A 21,822-nucleotide genomic window follows, 5' to 3' on the forward strand; every position below is an offset into this window, starting at 1 on the left:
ATGCAGTATTAAATTCAAACCAAGACCTTTTCCAGTTTTTACAGGTTTCTCACAGTTTAAATGTATTGTTCGTATGTTGTTATACCATGTATAGGCACTGTATAATACAGTATATGTATTATTATGCCTCCATTGCTTAAAAAAATTAAACTGACACTTACACCTTGAAGACTCAAAGAGACCCAAAAGCGTGATTTAAAAATAGAGCCCAAAGGTGCGAGTGACTACCCTGCAGGGACTAATCACAAACCACCAATATCATGCGTTTGTATGTGAGAAGTCAAAATGCGGTTTCAATAACTACTCCTCCAGTAACTCATTTTCTTTGGGTAAAAGAGAAAGATAATACCAGAAACTCTTCATTCACCAATTCTTCTTTATATCCTTTATTTTATAAATAGATTTCTCTTACCAGTGTGAGGTCAAGCTGTAATTCACCAGGTTCAGGTGAAAAGCTTTCCTATAGAAAGGATACTGGAAATGAAGAAACCATAAAGCATAAAGGAAATCAATGCCATGGAGGCATCAGTGCTCAAATGTTCATACCAATTTTTTAATTTATGCATTATTTGAATGTAACATTTCAATATAATTTAATTTACATGAGTGAACCACTTTAATTATGATGCATATTATGTTTCAAATGACAAAGCCCTGATCTACAAACCACTACAACAGATTTCATCTTTTGAATTACATTGTTGCACTCCAGTTATATGTAGCTTGTGTGATTACATAAGATTATTCCGATACATATTCTCACCGGAACCCTCATTCGATCAGTAGTTACTGCATGTGGACTGATGGATAGAAAATCTCAGTTAATACTACTTATGCGTAGATATCATTGCATGCAAAACATAACTCATAATTCACAATGAGACAGAGCTCTCTTTATTATGTTGGGTGTTGACTGGCACCATGTGAATCCACTCAACCCCCAACCCCCCAACCCCCCAAACCCAAGGAAGTCCTAAGTGAGTTGGCTGTGTGGGTGAGTTTGGCACAGCCACTCCTGATGGACTCTGTGGGGCGCGTGAAGTAGTCGCTCAAGGGTCTTGATAATCTCGTAGTCTGGCAGCGCCAGGGAGCTGATGTCCAGGCCCAGCATCTGCGACACAACCTTGCGGAAGTCCGTCAGCTACCATTAGGAATACAGGGAAAAGCCTAGTAAATATTAAAACTAACATTAGGAATGAAAAAACTAACTCACCTGAAAATACATTTATCCAAGGTGACAGGGATAGGTCCGTATACTAATCAACCTAGGGGGGTGGCAGTGGTGCGGTGGGTTCACCTGCTTCTTACTGCGTAGCGAGTGTGGGGTTCAAGCCCTGCTTGGGGTGCCTTGTGATGGACTGGCGTCCTGTCCTGGGTGTATCTCCTCCCCACCTTGGCCTTATGCCCTGTGTTGCCGGGCAAGGCTCTGGCTTACCGTGACCCTGCTCGGGATAAGCGGTTGTTGATGATAAATGGACTAATTGACCTACATTAACATCTGTTCACTCTAATCACCCTGCTGTCCTACAAGGTCATCAATTCAAATTAAGGGAAGAGTTAACTGCTTGCTCAAGTAACAACTTTTTAGTTAGTCACCCAAAGCCCTCAAGAGATGATGAGGAACACTATGTTTCTGAGGCTGCATATCTTCTATCATGACCACATTCTGGGGGGATTTAGGCTCATTACTAATTGCAAAAATACCTGGAGCAGTTTATTATTTAATATTAGTTTATTTATAGTGTAACCCAAAATTCACTTGCTTCAAATCTGATTTTGCACAACGCACCTGTCTCTCTTTTTCCGCAAGCTCTGCAAAGCTCTGCTTGAGGACGCCTAGTTCATTAGAGCTGCTCTCCAGCACTCGCTGGGCTTGTTCCTGCCCCACTTTGGCTTCTTCATATTTGCTTTCCAACTGGGACTTTTCAGTGGCAAACTTCTCTGCTGCCTTCAGCTTCTCCTTTTGCACCTTCTCCAGGGTTTTGGTTTGATCTTCTGTAATCTGACGCTGCTCAATTACCTTGATCTCCGTGTGAACACAAATCAAGAACTTCTAATGAATGCAATTGTATTTTTTTCACATAAGGGGATTAAACATTTGGCAGACAGACTAATTCATAAAGATCAGTACGATAATATCAGTGTCTGTGGTTCAGCAAACTTCAGTGTCACCCAGTTCCTTATGTGTTTGAAATCTGCTCTTCCTGTAGTAGGGAGCTTCTAGGCTGTGGGTCTGGACGTGGCTTCGAACCCAGCTCGGTTTGTGCAGTTTGCATGTTCTTCCCATGTTCCTGTGGAAGTCCACTGGGTGCTCTGGTTTCCTCCCACCTTCCAAAGACATGTGTTTCTGAACTAGTGTGTGAGTTATAGAATGTGTGTAATTGCCAAGTAATGAACAGGAAACCTCTCCAGGGTGTACCCAGCCTCAAGCTCTGTGTTGCTAGGATAGGCTCTAGACCACCTCAGTGTTACACTGGACAAGTGTTTACTCACAATTAATGGATGGATGTTACTATGGTAACAAAGTTGTGTTGTCCATGGTCCTACCTTGAGCTCATTGGTGAGAGAGAGCTGTGCTTTAAGCTCCAAGTTGGACTGGTGAGATATTTCCAGCTCCTTCTGTAAACGCTCAACCTTCTTTTGCAGCTTCCTTTTTTCCATCTGGGTGTTGCTTTGCTCCATAGCCAATGTGAAGCATTTCCTCTTCTCTTCCTCCAGCTGAGAAACCTTTTTCCTCAGCATGTCTATGTGCAACTCCTTGCTCTCCAGGCGCTCCTTGTGGGCCTTCAGCTGGGGGAAACACAACTCAGTTTCACACTTCCAGGGATGGGAAGCAGATGGTGTCAATAGGTCTAATTTGTCATTTCCTGTACCTTTCTCTGCAAGCCGTGGACCATACTCTTGCTTTCCAGCAAAGATCTCCCTTCCTGTTTCACCAGTTGCTCTGTTCGCAGCAAAATAGCCTCCATCCTCATGTCGAGACCAACATCAACGGTGACTGAGTCCAACTTCATTGCTTTTGACAGCTGGTCCAAGAACTGCTGGTTCTGGAATCCACAGAGACATTCTTCTGAGGATGTTTCATCTTAGAGCTTGCAAAGTAGGAAATGAAGACTTTTGAAACACAGTCTTTCCATTTCCTCCTAGAGCCTTCACAGCCACCTCAACTTGGGAATGATGACCACGGATACACACTTTCTCCAAAAATGCATGTTGTAAGCAGCCCAAGCTGCCCCAAATTAGCCCCATCTCACCCCGACCGTCAAGGACCACCTGCCTCACTCAGCTAAACATAACAAAGGCCACTTTTTTGTGTCGACTGTCCCATCCTGCCATAGATGGCTAGTGTGTCGTGGCAGGTGGCATTTTACCAGCGCACAGGTAGGCAGGTTGAGAAATTTTGCTACCTGCCAAAAGGCATCATGAGACTGTTATTTTAGCTAAAATCACCCTCTAGTGGCAGAATATGGAGTGTGGCCTTAAACGACCCAAGGGATTAATAAACACACATAAATTAGTCAAAAACCTTCTTAATGCTGTAGCATAAGAACAATTAAATGTGATAAACTAAATGTACCATTTACCTAAAAACACCCCTTAGCTGCAATGATTTGGTCACAGAATGAACAAGAGCAATAGCAAAGATCACATGTCTTATGCTATAAAAATCAGTAAATCAGTGGAAATAATTTTCCTATTAAAAAATGCTACATGATCATAAATCCGGCTTTTCAATAATGTTCATGGTTCATGTTTTCTGTTTATTTGCAAAATAGCAAGATGCACGGAAAAGAAGAACAACTGAATGAATAAATGTAAATGGAATGTCCTTCTGTATTTATTTATTTATTTATTATTTTGCAGTTCAAGGAAAGCATGCACTGGGAATCTATAGGCTGCTGCCTTGGCCTCACGTTGTGTCTTTCGCGGCTAAAGTCCTCGCGGAACACATTGGCTGACAGAAGCTCCGCCTCAAGCTCCTGCATCCGCTGCTCGGCCGACCGCTCTTTCCGCAGCGCCTCCTGCTGGAAGCCCAGCAGCCTGTCCAAATCCCCCAGAACCTGGGTCAACCTGGTCTCCGTAGTTGTGCTGTACTGAATTGCAGAGGGACACATACAGAGCAATACCAAATGTCAGTTTATGTATGATTTTACTATGGAATGACCATGTAGCGGAGCACAGTGAGCACTGCTGAATTCTCAGCCTCTTGTAATTTGATGGTCCCATGGACAAGAGGTCTGAAATCAAAAGCCAAAGGTTCTCGGTTCTGGTTCCAATGTGGTAGAATGGTCTCCCTCGCTCACTCAGAACTGCTGAATCCCTTCGTTATTCAATAAGGGTCTCAGAGTGCATCTCTTTCGGACCCACTTCCCTCCAGATCTCCTACCTGCTCCATAACCTTTCTGTACATTTCATTACCTCCACTCCACGGTCCTTCTCGCTGCTGTTCTCCTTCAGTTTCCTCTGAGCCTCATCCTCAGCGCAAAGGCCAGGCTCCTGGTGGGTTCGCACCAGTGCCGCGACCTCTTCTGCGAAGGCCCGTAGCAGGCCCCGCACCACCTGAGCATCGCTCTGGCTGCAGCGCAGGCTGCTCTCCATCTCCTGGGAGCGAGCCTCCAGTCGACCCGCCTCCTGCTGAGAGTCGACCAGGGCACGTCGGCTGGTCTCCAGCCTCTCCCTCAAGACCCGGTTTTCTGCCTGCTGGTCCCTCAAGGCACGGTCATATTGCTGGCAAATTTAGAAACACAATGGACATGAAGAATAAATTTATGAAGTTCATGCCATGTCTCACTGGCTGATAGTGGCCTGCAGTGGCAGGTAAACCATTGGCCGTGGCAACAAGTATCCATTTTGTAAAAAAGTGTGGCCAGCTCGATTTAAGAGAAGCAAATAATTTTTCATAAATTTAAAAAAAAAAAAAAAAGAAAACTGATCCAATCCAAAGCAACATACAGCGTTAGTCTACGGTTCTTTCACCCGTTTACACAACTGAGTAATTTCGAGGGGGGAAATTCAGGGTAAGTAAGTCAAAGGTATGACACCAGGAGGTGGGGGTTCAAACCTCCTGTCTTTGAATCTAAGACATGAGCTTTAACCGCTCTTTTAGCCACTGCCTCTATTGATTGGCTACCGAAATGGTCAGAAAAAATGGTTGCCCACCCCTGGGTCCACATAATCTTGTGTTTTCTGCACTATTGTGTGTTTCAATAGTATAATCATTTACATTTATCTATTGAGGCAGCCCTGGAAGCAGACCGTACTCCACCTGTCGGACCGACTGCAACTCCTCAGCCCGGGCTGTCGAGACCCGCTGTTCCCGGCGCACCTCTGCCACGAGCCTCATCACCGTCCGACGGCCGGCCTTACGCTCCACTTCGCCGGCCGCCACACTCTCCTTTAGGCTGCGGAGCTCAGCACATTGCCTCTCCTTCTCCTCGCATAGAGCGTCAGCCTAAACGAAGAATCAGGGTTCGTTGAACTGGAACCACCTCTCAACCACAATTTTTTTTTAAAGACGTGCAAAGTCCAAAGACATGCTGTTCAGGTTCCCCCACAGTGTGTGAGTGACAGAGAGAGTGTGTGTGTGTTCCACTGATGTATGGATGAGTGAGCCAGTGTAAGCAGTGTAAATCACCGCAGTGAATAAGGTGTGTGGGATGGTAACACTACATAGAGTTCATTGGAAGTCGCTTTGGAGAAAAGTGTCTGATAAATAAATAAATGTAAATATAAATGTGATTTTAAGAGCAACATTCACCAGAGACGCAATGAAATCCAACGGATCTTCTTTCCCTTTCAGACAGATGGACAACCTGTCTGCAAGTCTGAGGGCAAAATCCTGGTATCTCCTTTCTGCATCCGGGATGTCCGGGGCCGACCCGTTCTCTGCACTCGCATACTTTCTGCTCAGCGAAGTAAATAAACATCCATATATCACGATACCGCATTCTCTTCGTTGAACACGTGAACGCTTTCATTGTGCACATCATTCTGACACTGCGAAAGCAACTTTGTGAATAGAGTGGAAAATGAAAGTGATGTTCTAAACAAATCAATAATAAAAAAAATAATAAAGATGAAATAACAGGGTTTTGTGTGATGTAGTGTATTGCGTCACAAACAGATATGGAAAGAAATACTTGTCTGAAGTCGGTGCCAGAATCACATTGTTTTCTTGTAGATGACTCTCTAACACGTTTATTTGTTCCTGGGGATGTGAAAATAATGAATAAAGAGGAACATTACAACGGTATTCACATTTATATTTAAAAATCATCCTAGTTTGATTGTGATGTGTACTTACCATGTGTAACTTCAGCATATATGTAAGTATCAGAGGCACTTGAGTTAGGAAAATTCAATTCGAAGTGGCGTTTCACTTAATACTGTTTCAACTTATGACTAATTTAATTGGCTGTACAAGAACCGAATGCGGATTTTGCGCATTTTCCGACAGCTGAGCAGTATGAGATGTTTACGCTCATTAATTTAGCAGAGGCTTTGTCTGAACGGGGTGGCACGGTGGTGCAGCGGGTTGGGCTGCTTGAATCAAGCTCCATCTGTGTGGGGCTTGTATGTTCAGCCCATGCCCGTGTGGGTTTCCTCCTCCAGTACGGGTGAATTAGGCACTTTAAATTGCCTGTAGCGTATGGTTACCCTCCGATGATCTGGTGTACCGCCTTAGCCTTGTGCCCAGTGATCTGGGATGTGCTCCAGACTATTGTGACCCTGACCAGGAAAACAGCTCACGAAAGGGAGTGTTTTCTCCAAAGGGGGTGTGTAATGATTATTTCGTAGTATTTAGCTGATGCCTTTATCCAATGTGACTTACTCTTCTAGATATGCTTCAGCAAATTCTCTACAATCATTTACCCTTCTATATAAGAGAACAAGGTAACAGGGTGGCGCAGTAAGTAGCGCTGCTGTCTCACAGCGGTGCGAGAGAGTGCGGGTTTGATCCCTGCTCAGTCTGTGTGGAGTTTGCATGTTCTCCCTATGTCTATGAGGGTTCCTGCCAGTGCTCTGGTTTCCTCCCACAGTCCAAAGGCATGCCGTTCAGGTTCCCCCATAGTGTGTGAGAGAGTGTGTTCCACTGATGTATGAATGAGTGACCCAGTGTAAGTAGTGTATCTAGCAGTGTAAGTCACCTAAATAAATGTGAACAGGGAACATGTAACAGCAAGTTGCTCTTCTATTGTGTAGCGAGGTTGTAAATTCTTCAAAACAAGTTTTGTGTGCGTTGTAACCGAAATGTCAATGTCAATAATTTAGCAATGAGATATTACTGAATTAGCGACATTAGTTGCCATTCAATTAGCGGCAATAAATGAGCTGTATAACTTATACTGAAGTCGGCGCTTGTGGGTCTCATCAAACATCAAATCAGCTACACTGACTGAGTAAGGCAAGTTTTTCGAGTGTGGCTAAGCCTATAGGGTGTTACCTTTCACTGGATTTTAATCATCTGAACAGTGCGCCATTTCATATTTTTTAGTTATTTTTTTGTACAACATTTGTAGGATTCATTCATGTCTTGTAATACACGTCACACAGCTTTTGGTCCAGGCCATGGTGATAACCCACCTTCACTATTCTAACTTCCTCCTCTCTTGTGTTCTTGGATCCATCATGAAGCCTCTCGACCTATCCCACAATGCTGAGGCACAAGTTGTTTTCGATGCGTCAAAACATTCCCATGTACCTGCTCTTCTCATCTCTCTCTGTTAGCTTCTTATGGTTGCCAGTATCAAGTTCAAGGCTCTGATTACAGCCTACAAAACAATAAAAGGATCTGCACTACGATACCTATAAGACCTGATCACACTCTACATCCCAGCAAGAGCTGTATGATCCATTCATGCATTGTCCAAAACTGAAAGTCTTGGTTTTGGCACTGATGTGTTAGATTGAGCTCCCTCTTTCCCTCAGAACTGCTGAATCCATTTCTAAAGCGTCTCTGCTGTGGGGTAGGATATCAGTTTGAAGCTGCCGTATCCTTTGTGCAGTTTTCATGTTCTTTCTGTGTTCACGTGAGTTTTCTCAGGTTGTTCAGTTTCTTCCCACAGTTCAAAGATGTGTTTCAGGTGAACCGGTGACTCAAAATTGCCTGTAGTGTGTGTATGTGTGAGTCAGGTGTGTGTGATTGTCCTAGGATGGACTGGTACCCTGTCCAGGGTGTATCCTGCCTCATGCTCTGTGCTTCAGTAGGACTCTGGGTCACTGTGACCCTATATTAGGTAAGTGATTGCTGAAAATGGATGTTATTCATTTATTGATGTTATTTGAATAGTGGTATAGATTGTAAATTAATAACCCACGTTGTAAAGATGTAACCTATGTTTTCTTCATTGTAAATCGTTTTGAGACTGCTTTTCAATGTGCTATTTTTAAATTAGTATTACTATCATTATTCTTATTATTATTATTATTATTATTATTATTATTATTAAAGCACTACCTAACAAAGCGATTCTTGTCATCACTTTGATCACTTGTAATGTTTGTAACCCCTCTCAACTGGGGTACTTTTAATTTGCGAAATATGACAGTGAATCAGATCCGTTCTGTGTTTAATTCTTCAGAGTTTTACACTGACAGTCAAGGCTTTCCTTTGCCTTTCCACTCGATTTAACACATTGTTTTTTTTCATTTCTGGCTCATTTTTACTACAGACGATGATCATACACAATGACAAAAAGTTACACAAGATTTCTGAAAGATGATTATGAGCAAGTGCCAAACTATGAGAGAACTGAGATTTGAAGGAAAAGCCACACCACACAAAGGGCAAGCTGCTCATCTCAGTGTGGTACTCGACATAGTGAAATTTCTATTTCTGCAGGGTGTTTCATGTAAGTGTGAGTTGATATGTTATTATGCAAATTTTATGGTACAAAATACTTGCGCTTCTAAGTCTGAATTCTCATGATATGAACGTTTCTTATGTGAGGGAAGCCTTTACTTGCTAATTTTGTTCTAGGCAAAATATGCAGTTAAATTTAAAAATTCTTTGGTAAAAAAATTTATTCTAATATGCATTCTAAGAAGTTGTTAAAAAGTGTGTCGACTGAAGTGTATTTCACACAAATATTACAATATAAATATGTGCAAATGTCAAAGAAATGACAGCAAAACCCAGAACTATTAGAACAGAACTCTATGTGTCTTAAATGACAGATACTTACCTTCAGGGGAGGTGTTGTGTTCAAAACAGGAGAGATTTCACCCGAGTTATTCCTTTTAGGGTCCATTTACAAAATGTAACACACAGTGTTTTTTTTTTTTTTTTTCCAGAATGTACTAGTGGATTCAAAGCTGATGCAAGACAATAATTACAGCAACCCTGAACCCAAAAGAAGAAGCCATTTCAGTGAGGAATTCGAATGGTTAAACTCAGGTTTCCAGGCAACACACAAACATGGATCACTGGTCTATTGGAGGAGGAGTTGTCAGCTGCGGACTTCAACTCTGAAAACTAGAATTAAAATGTGATTTTATAAAGCACTTCAGCTCTCCGAAACAGTAAAACATCTTGCAAATCTGGCTAATCAAAATGTTTGTTCACATTTCAAAATATTGAATTTTGGGGTTTTACCACAATGTATTTATCACAGTGCTGGAAATAGATTGTAAAAATATATATGCCTGATTGTACAAAAACAATGTTTTTAAGGATTATAAAATAAAGTCTCTTGCTTTTGTCACTTAATTTTATGTGTCCATTTCAGTAGCGCATTTTAAACTGAAATATGAGCGGGATTTAAACATACCATACATACAGTTCATTTTAGATGAATCCAAAGAAGGATTCTACTGAGTTCAGCAAACAACTGGTTTTAAAACTACTTCAGAATCACGTCTGCAACTGTGTCTCTTTCTCCTAATGTAATGCACAAATTGTATTTTCTCTGCGATGTACGTCACTTTGGAGAAAAGTGACTGTTAAGTGAATAAATGTAAACGTAATGTAAATGTAAAACATCTGTATTTGTGCTAATCTCAGCTATTATGATTTCCTATAAGAGCTACTGCTTCCCGGTTCATAACAGTAGAAAATAACCCTGTAAGTCACTGCCTATCCAGACACTTTCATGTTTTGCACTAACTTTTTATTATAATAGAGGGTGCGGTTCTGCAGTGGGCTTGGCCGGGTCCTGCTCTCTGGTGGGTCTCTGGTTCGAGTCCCACTTGGGGTGCCTTGTGATGGACTGGCGTCCCGTCCAGGATGTGGGTATGTGTATAACGTCATGTAACAATGTAACTGCATGAAGCAAGAAGAGAATTAAAAAGTACAACAAATGGACAAAAAATATGTGTGAATTTATTCATCCATTGATTATTGATAACACTGATTCCAAAGGGCATTGAAATATATATTTTATGAATGTGTATATAATAGATATATATTCAAAGAAGGTGGGGGTTAGATGTTATTACATCTTAAATATATATCACTATCTGTTGTGAGACATTGTTTTCTCCTTTACTATCAAGTCTATTTTTAGGTTTTATATAAAATATGAAAGATAGCAGAAACGCTGGGTTTTTTGTTTATTCGTTTTTAATAATTGTAAAAGATCATGAAACTGAACTGGAAATGAAACACAGTGGGCCAAAGTGAAACAGTGGCAATGGAGCAGACAATGTAACTGTAAACATAACAGTCTAATTGAAAATGTAACTGTAAATATAACATGTAACCGTGAATGGAAGCGAAATACAACACTCGATCTCACTGTCGGTAACCCCTTGTCCAAGCCAGGGTCGCGGTGGGCCGGCGCCTATCCCGGTAACAGTGAACAAGAAGATATAACTTGAAACATAAGTGTCACAGACCGTGCAAAAGAACACAGGGTTACTGATATCATAATGAGTGGATTAAAGTGATACTAAAACGTAATCAACTTAAAACTTAACGGGAGCTATTCAAATTTAACACACAACTGCGACAAGTAAGCGAGCATGTATGAATGTGTGAACGTTACGCACAATTTTAACGGAAACGTAACGAAAGAACTTCAGATGTAACTGGGAACATATGAACATAATCATAATGTCACCGAAACCTAACGGTGTAAACGGCGCTGAAGTAACCGATAATGAAACTGTTTCCAGTCAGTGTGTGACTGGAGGAAGTGTGTCGCAGGCTGCGTCCCGCAGTCCACCGCGCCGCACAGCGCGGCAGCGCAGCCATTTAACGGTCACACGCAAAACGTGCAAAATGTCCCGGACGCGGAGGGAGGGAGAGAGAGAGCGCGAGCGAGAGAGAGAGCGAGAGAGAGAGAGAGAGAGAGAGAGAGAGAGAGAGAAAAAGAAAGCGCGCGCGAGGGCGAGCGAGCGAGCAAGCAAGCTGCTGGCGCGAGCTTCTCAGGGGACGGTCATGTGACCGTAACGTAACGCGACCGGAAAACACCGACTAGCTGCCGCCGATGCTGCGCTGTGCAGGAACAGAGAAGTGCCCCCCCGGTAAAGAGACGACAACACGCCCGAGTCCGCGCGTTCGCAGGAGGCGCACAAAAAAAGGTACGAACCGCACGCGGGCGGTGCTCGCTCCGCGCGCGCTCCCTTTTGTTTGTTTTCCCGTCAAATGTGCACGTGTTCCTTGAAATTCGGCGCGATTTATTTATTGTGAAGTTTTAATTTTTTGAAAAATTTCTCCCTGAAGGAAGCCCACTCCGCGAGCTCCCCGCCTCGTCGTCCCGCTCGCGGCGGCGTGTCCGTGCGTGTGTGTCTGTGTGTGAGCCCACTTTGTTCGCGCGAGCGCGGGGGTCGCGTGGGGGTGGTGGGAGCAGCGCGAGCCGACCGGGGCATGTCCCGCGAGCCGTGTTCGTGAAGTAAAATGTAGGAATTGGGGCGGTTTTTTTATAGCGTGGCGTGGGGGCAGATTAACGCTACAACTGTCGTGTTTTTTTAGGAGGAGGCTGGGGGGCGGGGGGGACTTTTTTTTTTTTTTTTTCTTTTTTTTTTTGTTTGTAGGAAAGCGCAGTGCGGAAGTGGTTTCACTCTGCGGGGGGACTGTCCGGTCCGCGTGTCACACACACACACACACACACGCAGGGCTCACAAACACACTTTACTCTTTGAGTCTTTCATACACACGTACACTGAAACGCAAACACTCATACACACACGTATATATAATTCATTATAGCTGCGCATCACTCAATACTTTCATCATCATGGACTGTAAAAATAAATAGTTACAATGTAAATGTACAGAAAACAGTAGTAACCAGAATGACTTTTGTGAAGAGTTCAGTGTGCAGTGACACTTTTATGCACTTCCAGCTCAGTTATTGATTATGGCTGGAAGTCTAGACTGGAAGCTGGTCATCATTAAGAAGCAGTAGTGTTAAGAAAAACAACAAGGGGGGGGGGGGGGGGGAAACAAAATTATAATGGAGCATAATGCTGGGTGCTGCCACTTGTTTGGTTGTTTGTGCACGTGGAGCCGGTCGGGTTTCCGGTGAGTTCGGTGCCCGAGAGACCTGCGCTTTTCCAGTTCAGCATGGTCCGAGTTTCGGAAGTTGAAACACGTTTGTTAAAAACAAATAAGTTTCTCACGGATTGGCCCTTATATGTAAAAAAACTGCAATTGAATGGAAATACTTGCGAGTGGTCATATGCAGTTTATTGGCGATGTATGATATTACACTGGGGCAGCAGGTGGCGTAGCGGTTAAAGCAGGCTCAGATCCCTCTCTGCCTTTAGTCCCTTGGTCAGGGTACTTACCTTGGATGGATACAGTAAAAATTACCCAGCTGAACAAATCATTGCAGCTCATTCATTGGGGAAAAGAATGAGCTAAATGAATAAAGGTAAAAGTACATTGAGTGTAACAGTCCTACACTTATACACATATTCTTGGTGAATGTATTGCAGCAAAGTAGCAGAAGGTGTGTTTGGAGAAGGATGCTGGAAGCCCAGGACTGGACCCAAAGTCCTTCTTGTTGCTGGTCCAGTTCACACAACCTACAGGTGTTTCCAGCTCCTTCTGTGTTTGGTTTTGTTCCATCCCAGATGTGAGTTGGTACAGAACATGGGATTATTATTATTATTATTATTATTATTATTATTTTCATACTTGTGTTTATCATCCTTAACTGGTGAGACTGTCCTTAATGCATGGGGTCATGTGACTCAGACCTTAACCTTAAAACAAAAGTTGGCTTTGAAAGTCAGTACAAGTTGTGCTTAATGTAGATTTTTCTTTCTGAAAATATATTTTTCGATTTTAACTGTGTATTTTTTTTTTTTTCCTCTCAGTAGTTTACTAATAAAATAAGAGATTGAAACAGTGGCAGAGTTGCGTTGTTTACGTGTTTGGGAATGACATATCAGAAAATGAATTGTTTTGATTGGGGAGGGGGGATGTTGTTTGATAGAAGGAAACTGGCCAGAATATTGTGAACGGTGGGTAAATTCTAAGTTGGACCCTTGCGCAACATCCTGCGAGCATCCAGGTGAGCAGGTTTTGGCGACACGCTGCTGTTACCGTAGGTGTGGCTTTGCGTTGTGTCATAGATGTTCCACGGAGGGAGTCCATGCTGCGGTGGAAAATGTCACGGTGTGCTACCGGCACCACGCTCTTGCTTTGACGGCAAAGTCGTCTCAAGCCCACTCTTCGGACAGCGCGTTTGACTCCTTCGCTCCCGTGGTCTGCAGAGAATGCTGGCTTCTCTTCCATCCGAGGGACCAGACTTGAATTTGAACTGTGATCGAATGTTTTTCATAATTAAACTGATATTAAACTGAACGCACTCGCTGAGAACTCTCAGGCGATGCATCTCATAGCCCCGAACATGAGGCCCCTGCAAAGCGCTCTTGGCGGATACGTTCAAACCGCAGGCCTTAAATAGTCTGCAGCCTAGACCCAGCGGTCCGCGGCCGCCCCACTTGCTTCAACGGAACGCGTTCAGCGGCGCATGACGCTGAAAGATCTAGCGGCCGTTTTTCCTGCTTCCTGTCAGCTTCCGCATCACGGGCAGATCTCACATGCACGCTCGGGTCCCAGTTGAGGTCTGTGGCTCTGCTGGGGATCATGAGTAGCAGGGCTTTTTCAGCTGGACTGTGCTCACTGGCCTTAAAGTCATAGAGAGGGCTACCGTAGTACAAAAAGAGAAAATGTTTATTTCTTACATTGTGGCGTTATTTATGGTATTTTGGATCTTTCTTTGTCCTTCAGAGCTGCTGAATCCCACCAAGCATTCCAGAAGGGTCTCAAAACACATCTTTTTAAATCAATTTACATGTGTATATATACATTTAGCATACACTTTTCTTCAAAGCGATGTAGATCTCCGAAATCAATGCAACAGAGTGACACCACTGGAGAGATTTAGATGCAGGCATACAATTCTTGAGGTATAGTCAGTTTGTCTTTTACCACAGTGTAAACCAGCATACATATAATATATACATTACATGGGTGGCTGGATATCTTTATTTTTGTATTTGATGCTCTTGTACACTTTTTTTCGAGCACCAAGGAGACTGGGGAGAAGTGAGCCCGAAAGAGGTAAGTTTTGAGACCCTACTTGAATGTTGCATTACATTCTGCAGTTCTGAGTGAGATGGGACGGTCATTCCACCACATTGGAGCCAGAACTGAAATCCTTTGTGCTTTTGATTTTGGACCTTTTGTGTGTGGGACCACCAGGATGGCAGAAGTGGAGGAGCGTAGCAGTCTGGTTGGAGTGTACCAAGCGATCAGAGCAGATCCGTTGATGGTAATGTAGGCCGTAGCCAGGGTGTCGAATTTGATCCAGGCAGCTAATGGAAGCCAATGCAGAGGGACGAGGAGGGGAGATACGTAGGAAAGCTTCGGCAGGTAAAACGCTACTCGTCCAGCAGCGTTCTGTATCAGATATAGAGGTTTGATGACAGAGGTTGGAAGGGCAGACTGGAGAGTTGCAGTAGTCCACGAGGGATATCGCCACAGCCTGGACCAGGAGTTGCGTAGAGGTTGTGAGATGGGGCAGATTCTGTGGATACTGTGCAGGATGAATCTGCAGGTCCAGGTTGTGGTTTTGATATGTTGAGAGAAAGGCAGATTTGAGTTCTCCCAGTCAGTTCTCCCAAGCTCTTAGCCGATGAGGTTGGTAAATGAGCAAGTTGTCCAGCTTGATAGAGTTCTTGACAGGAAGATGGACCAGCTGGGAGGTGAAGGATCTCTGTTTTAGAGAGCTTGATCGGTAAATGGTTATCAGACATCCTGGCAGTGTTGTGGAACGAGGTAGGTGGAGATGCAGGAGGAAATGTCTGTATCTTCAGTGGGAAAAGAGAGGAAGAGAAGAAGAGCTGGTTGTTGTCAGCATAGCAGGAGATTTGTCTCCTGATCTCCTGACAGCTTCTTAAATTTGTCCATCTTCTATGAATATATACATATGCCTTATTTTCAATATCGCTTCTTTACGCTGCTACTTGAGTGATGTGCACCAGTGCAGTGCTGATGTCAGTCAAGCACTTCTGATAATAGTGTGTCTGTATTTACAACCCTTTGTCTGTTGCTGAATGCACTTTTGTTTACTCCAAGTTCTGCATCACTTTGGAGAAGAGTGCCTGCCACATGCGTAAATGTATATGGCTCAAAATGTGCAGAACTGAAACACTGATTTAAAATTTCTAACATAAAAGTTCAGATTTAGAGTAATAAACACTATATGGGAGTGACACTTAAGGAGAGTGAATTTAAAATTTTAGAAAGGTCTTGGTGGATTATAGTTTAGTACTAACGCTCATCTTTGGGTTCCGGGGTCCCATGCAACCATCATTTTGGCAAGTTGCCATAGTAACAGTAGCTGCCACATTTAAAAGGAAAAACCTAAGCTGTCCTTATTGGACAGGGCAACCACACACACCCTAAACACACCCAGCGCTAAGTTGTCTGCACCATGCCAACCTCTGTGGGGCTGACCGCAGGCAGTGCCGTTTCCGCCGTCTCATCAACCTGCCTGTTTGGCTTTGATGTCCTCAAAGTTTGACATTGCTGCAGATCAACAATAAAAGTTTTAATGTTTTTAAAACAGAAACTGTAAAGCAATATCATTTCCGTAAGTCTCCGTGCCTCTGTCATTGTTTAGGGATGCCTGTAAAAGCGTTACAGAAAAACGCAGCCTTTTACTATGTTCCAAATGTAACGGTGGCGGCTTCTGTTGGAACCAACCACTTCTGTATTTCACCATAGCTATACATATCCCGGCTACTTCCCTATGCGTGCTGCGTTACGTGAAATTGTAGCCTTCCTGCCGAAGCCGCTTTACCGCTCTCATCTACGCGTGTGCAGTTTTCTCCGTGTTAATGGGTACGGGTCTCCCCTCCCCCCAAGTGTGACTGCAGATGAACAAAAAAGTACTGAAAGAGCCCTGGGTCTCTGATCACCACGTAGCTGTGTCACATCGAACGGGTGGGTTAATTCATGCATTCAATCCTAATAGGGAATTCTCCCCCCCAGTATTTTTTAAGGCGAGCTTGATGTCATTAAAGTATGTTTGTTTTTATTTTTTTGTATTTTTACTGTTTCCCTGAGTAACTTCAAAATAGCCCTCTCGGCACACTTCTTGCGCCTTTTTTGGGCCTTGGCTTCACAGGAAACTTGAGTTTCGTCTCTGGCTTTTGTGCAGGTTGAAGAATGGAGCTGGCCAACCATGGTCTTGTTCTCCTCCAGCAGCTCAACGCTCAGAGGGGGTTTGGTTTCCTGTGCGACTGCACGGTGGCCATCGGCGACGTCTTCTTCAAAGCGCACAAAGCCGTGTTGGCGGCCTTCTCAAACTACTTCCGAATGCTGTTCATCCACCAAGACAGGTAGAGGAGCATCGCCTTTTGTGTCTCGCGGGAGCTGGAGAGCTCGCGCGGTTGCTTCAAAGAATTTCGAAGAAGCGGCCTCGATTGGTGGCAGGTAGCATGGAGGGTAGAGCTACCGCCTTTAGACTTGGCGGTCAAAGGTTTGAGTCCCACCTTCTGTTGTAGTACCATGGAGCGCAGTTCTTTACCCTGAATCTCTCCAGTAAAAATTACTGAGCTGTATAGATGGGTAAATTATTAATTTATGGTAATTGTTAGTGTAATTACATCAGTAGTGTTCTGTTTATTAGATAACCGGTACAGCCGTGTGAGTTATTTACCATGGTACGTGTGTCTCGCAACTTTCAGCGACTGCGTGCGACTGAAGCCAGCTGACATCCAGCCCGACATCTTTAGCTACCTCCTGAACCTCATGTACACAGGCAAGCTGGCTCCTCAGCTCATCGACCCGCTGCGATTGGAGCAGGGCGTCAAGTTCCTGCACGCGTACCCTCTGTTACAGGAAGCCAGCATGACCAGTCACGCGACCTTCTCGTACGCCGAGCAGAACGCCCTCATGACCACCTCGCTCTACGGCATCCAGATTTCGGACCAGCAGGCCGCCCTGTCCAGGTCGCATCTCTCGTCCCCGTTCGAAGGGGAGCACCTTTCGGATGGCAAGCGGCCGGCCGGAGAGCCTAAGGTGGCGGACGCCTACACGGAGGCGGAGCCCCCTGCGGCAGAGGAGCCTGTCGCAGCCACACCGGCCGAGGGTCCCGTGCCAAACGCCATCCTCCACGTGAAGCCCAGCATCATGAAGCGCAGCGCCTCCTTCCGCAAGCACTACTCCTGCCACCTGTGCGGGAGCCGCTTCAACCAGCGGAGCCTGCTGAGAGAGCACCTGCTTCTTCACGCTCAGGCCTCGCTGTCGGCGGCGGCGGGCAGCTTGACGGAACCCGGCTCGTCCAGCCCGGCTCAAGCGCCCGACGCCCCCGTGCCGGAGCAGGTAACACGGGAGCTGGAGGAGGCGCAGCGCCCCTGCGAGGTGATCGTCAGCGACGGAGAGCAGCCTCCTGCCGCGGACTCTTCTCCCCACGCGGAGCCCCAGCAGTCCCAGTCGGAGACCCCGCCGCCCTCGGACATAGCGGACATCGACAACCTGGAGAGCATAGACCTGGAGCGCGAGGTGAAGAGGCGCAAGTACGAGTGCTCCACCTGCGGCCGCAAGTTCATCCAGAAGAGCCACTGGCGCGAGCACATGTACATCCACACGGGAAAGCCGTACAAGTGCAGCGCTTGCGGCAAGAGCTTCTGCAGGGCCAACCAGGCGGCCCGCCACGTGTGCCTTCACCAGAGCGCTGAGTCCTACACCATGGTCAACAAGCAGAGCATGGAGCTGTGCCCTGGCGAGGACAGCAGCCAGGTTGAGGCGCTCTTCCTCTCCTCGGGCAGGCCGTACAAGTGCAGCGTCTGCGAGATGTGCTTTTCCAGCCCCAATGAAGTCATGAAGCACACATGCTTTGCCCAGAACACTCAGACCCCCTTGGAGCTGGACGACCAGTCGGCGATGCAGATGGACGAACTTTCCAAAGACGAGGGCTCGGACCCCTCAGATGCCAAACCCTTAATTGCATCCATTAAAACGGAGGGAATTTTAGTCGATTAGGACACACCTCGTAGATACTATTAATAAAATATCTTTTTATTTAGTTAAATTATGGTCAGTAGTTAAGCTATGGTTTTTAGTTGTATAAATTCAATATATCAGGCAGTCTTTTTGTACTTTTGTACTTTCTCTCATGTCCAGTATTACACTTCTGAAGGGAAATTAAGACAAAGTGAATAGAAATATTTTCTTTGAACATTTATTGGAATAGTGCTTGCACAAGAAATGTGTAGATAGAAGTATACTTTTTATTACACGTGCTATGACTTCATAATGTTGCTCAACTTTTTTAACGACTAATTACAAAACACTGTGCCATTTGCCATGAGTGTGAGGTGTAGCATCGCGGACTTGTCAAGCGGACTTGTCAAGCTCAGAAAAGCGCTAACTTCTTCTTTTTTCTTTTTCTGTCGCTCTTACAGTTACAAGTAATTGTCGTTCCAGAGCAGGGTTTGTCACTCGTGATTTTTCTTTTTAAATTTCATATCACAGCAGGGAATAAACTACAGCCATTGCCTTGTGGTGAACTTCTGTGCTAATGAGACTGTGACCGTTGGAAACGGGGACTTGTTGGTTACTTTTACAGAAAGGATGCCGTGTTCAAAGCTACTGTCATAACTCAAGCTGCCAGCATCCTCCTCAGAGGCAGCGTTTCAAAATTCAGAAGTGAAAAGCCACAAGTTGCAGAGAAGTGGATGTATTGGACGTAGGGTTTGGCATGTGGTGCGTTTACCGAATGAGCAGCGAGAAGAAATGCAAGACGGTAGGAAGCAAGCTAAACATTTTTTTTTTTTTTTTTTGTCCAAATTGGGTAGAAATTGAGCAAAACCGGAGGTTTGCGGTCTAAATAATGTGAAAAACGGACGAGACTCTTAGAGAAGGCCTGTTTTCGGCTGTTGCGCCATGTACATTTGGACACACGGGTCCTACATGGTACAGGCTTTAACTCCAGCCTGTTGACTACTGAATATGTTTCTTTCGCCTGAGCTCTCACCGAATAAGTGCTGTAGAGGACGGGGGAGTAACAAACCACCTTTTCCCTCCCATTGTTGACGAATCTAGTCGTAATGCGGCGAGTCTTCATGTATCGACGAGGAGGTTGCTAAAATATCCTTGTGTTAAACTGATTGCAGCAGTTTTTCCCTTCATTACTTGCTTTGTAAACCAGCCAAGTGCGTGAACTTCATGAAGACAGAGCGTCGAACCCCAGGCACTCAAACTGATATTTTGGACAGGCTTTGCTTAAATGCCTACTCACCAAGACCCATGAAAAGCATGTTGTCATAATAGAGCTCTGCATCTTAGCGCTGTATTGGAAGTGCTAGAATTTTTCATAAAATGTCTGTTAGCACATTTACTTGACAGAAATCGACTATAGGGTAATTTGGCTTAATTTTTTTTGTTTGCGTTTTTAAAGTTTAAATTGTAGTAAACATAATGTTTTGCCACAGTAGTTCTTTAAATAGGTTAGGTTTTATGACTTAGAATAAGAAGTGGATTAATGAACTAAGGCGTGATGAGTACATGTAAACTTTCTTTGCAGTCTCATTGAACAATGAGCAGATGTTGTACATGGCCACATGCTAATTTGCGAAATTTAAAAAAGGAAAAGTTGGAAACGATTAACTGCAGCTTTGAAGAAGTACCTTATTTCCTGTGCGCCGGTGATCATGGGAAATGTAGTTCTTGCACTCAAGTGACATGAAAACATAACCGTATGCTTTCCAGCTCCAAGTTAATCTCATGCTGCACTGTGCCATAACTGCTTAACTCCTGCATTTGTTCGGCCTTTCACAGCTCTTATGTGTTGTGACAATACCGTCTTGAGTTATGGAATAACTTCATATGTAAGTTTTATGTGCATTTATCTGTGTGTACAAAGTAATTCTTTCCAATTTGATAAATTACTTGAATCCAGTCTTAGAACCCAAATTTTTCATGTTTTACACCTTTTTGTAAAGAATACTGCATTTTATATCTTATATTGCAATTCTTGCATCTAGGTAGCTGAACTGCTTTATAGGAAATAGTTGTCATGTCTTTAATTGACGGGGACTTAACAGGTGTTTTTGTGTACCTTTTATCTTTCTGTTCAAACTTCAGGATGTTGGGTTTTTTGTTCTGCTCGTCATTCTTTTGTTACCTTCTGTAGCCTTGTTTGTGTATTCCATTGTCCCGTGCAGCTCTTTTTTTTGGTAATCTGGACTGCTTTGCAGGAGTCGGATGCAAATGTGGAAATGACACTATTAACAGAGGAGACTCCAGAGGAATCCCATTTGTAGCCTTTTGATGGAATACTGTCTACTCAAAAGAGTAGAGCCACCAGAGGTGTGTTTAGAAAGTTTCATATTTGGACCTCAAGTGTCTCAGTCCCTGCATTAGGATAGTTGTGTCAAAGTCCATAGTGAAGATTTTGGTAAATAAGCATTGTATCATAGAATGCATAATGTAGCGAATATTTTTGTTTTCCCAAAACACAGCATTGCATAGTGAAGACTACTGAAAACTTTCAGGAATGAACTCTGTTTTATATTTCATTAGTTAAAAAGGAGTACAAAATGCCAATGAATTGATCTTATGCCTGCATTTGTCACACTTGAAAGTTCCGCTTTTTTTTATTTTCGGGTATGTTGAACATTTTATTTTAATATGGTTTCTGATTTCTGTTTTGGGATTTATATTACAAACGGGTCACTGTGGGAAAGTAACACCCCTCTATGCACAAAATCCCTTAGCTGAGCTCGACTTCTGCTGTGATCTATGTTCTCAGGAATGTATACTGTCTTCCCATAATGTCTTTTATTTTCATGTGAAGAGTGAAAATAAAAATATTTTTTTTCTCTCCAGAAAGGTTTGCATCCTTCTGCATTTTCTATGGATTAATTGCTGGAATTTGTGGAGCTCTGTATATTGTTTTTATAATCTGTCATTTTTTGTTGTGTCTCCAAGAAATTGAGCACTTGATCAGGTGTGTTCTAATTCCACCCAAGACTACTGTCATAATGGTGGGAAAGGCACTTCCTGTGATTTTTAATATTTACTAATGCTGCTCATATCACAAGGTGGTCCACACGTGATCATTGCTTGGTTAATGGCATTCACACGACACCCAATCTTGGAAATATGGCTGCAGTCTACATCACTTGACAGGCCATCTAATTTTTACAAAACAAACTTCAGTCTTAGTTTTAAGATTTTAGAAGAGCTGCCTTTATTAAAAAGAAATGAAAAATTTAAATTCAAATTTAACAGCTCTAAATATGAGTATCCATGCAACAGCTATATATTGTAGAGTAATTAAAATCATATGTTCATAACAATTACTGCCTTTTAAGATGTTGCTTATTTCAGAAAAAAATTACATGAAAGGTTAT

At 43.7% G+C, this 21,822-nt stretch overlaps 2 protein-coding genes across 3 annotated transcripts; one reads left to right on the forward strand and one right to left on the reverse strand.

Moving 5' to 3' along the window:
* Positions 1 to 910: 910 nt before the first annotated feature.
* Positions 911 to 6,322, reverse strand: ccdc170 (coiled-coil domain containing 170). Its single transcript, XM_029258580.1, has 9 exons — positions 6,305 to 6,322; positions 5,759 to 5,971; positions 5,267 to 5,452; positions 4,420 to 4,728; positions 3,915 to 4,094; positions 2,874 to 3,047; positions 2,548 to 2,790; positions 1,790 to 2,026; positions 911 to 1,141 (listed from the first exon to the last, which is right to left on the reverse strand). The coding sequence occupies exons 1-9, from the start codon at positions 6,320 to 6,322 to the stop codon at positions 974 to 976; spliced, it is 1,728 nt and encodes a 575-aa protein (XP_029114413.1). The 3' UTR covers positions 911 to 973.
* A 5,014-nt stretch (positions 6,323 to 11,336) lies between these two features.
* Positions 11,337 to 19,822, forward strand: LOC108941746 (zinc finger and BTB domain-containing protein 2-like). 2 transcript variants are annotated; one of them, XM_029258556.1, is made up of 3 exons: positions 11,337 to 11,523; positions 16,623 to 16,803; positions 17,152 to 19,822. In XM_029258556.1, exons 2-3 carry the CDS (start codon positions 16,631 to 16,633, stop codon positions 18,446 to 18,448), a joined length of 1,470 nt encoding a protein of 489 aa, XP_029114389.1. In that variant the 5' UTR covers positions 11,337 to 11,523; positions 16,623 to 16,630; the 3' UTR covers positions 18,449 to 19,822. The 2 variants fall into 2 exon arrangements, with proteins under 2 accessions (XP_029114389.1, XP_029114390.1); XM_029258557.1 differs by lacking the exon at positions 11,337 to 11,523 and adding an exon at positions 14,349 to 14,518.
* Positions 19,823 to 21,822: the final 2,000 nt, after the last annotated feature.

The sequence above is a fragment of the Scleropages formosus genome, chromosome 15 (genome assembly GCF_900964775.1).
Source record: "Scleropages formosus chromosome 15, fSclFor1.1, whole genome shotgun sequence".
In the NCBI taxonomy this organism is placed as follows: Eukaryota; Metazoa; Chordata; class Actinopteri; order Osteoglossiformes; family Osteoglossidae; genus Scleropages; species Scleropages formosus.

Excerpts from the sequence above, each read along its gene's own strand:
- ccdc170 (XM_029258580.1), bottom strand. Across the intron at positions 5,453-5,758 it reads TGGATTTCATTGCGTCTCTG|GCTGACGCTCTATGCGAGGA; the intron begins GTGAATGTTGCT and ends TTCTTCGTTTAG. Across the intron at positions 2,027-2,547 it reads CTCTCACCAATGAGCTCAAG|ATCAAGGTAATTGAGCAGCG; the intron begins GTAGGACCATGG and ends GTTCACACGGAG.
- LOC108941746 (XM_029258556.1), top strand. The coding sequence starts at position 16,631 with ATGGAGCTGGCCAACCATGGTCTTGTTCTCCTCCAGCAGCTCAACGCT. Across the intron at positions 16,804-17,151 it reads CTGTTCATCCACCAAGACAG|CGACTGCGTGCGACTGAAGC; the intron begins GTAGAGGAGCAT and ends CGCAACTTTCAG.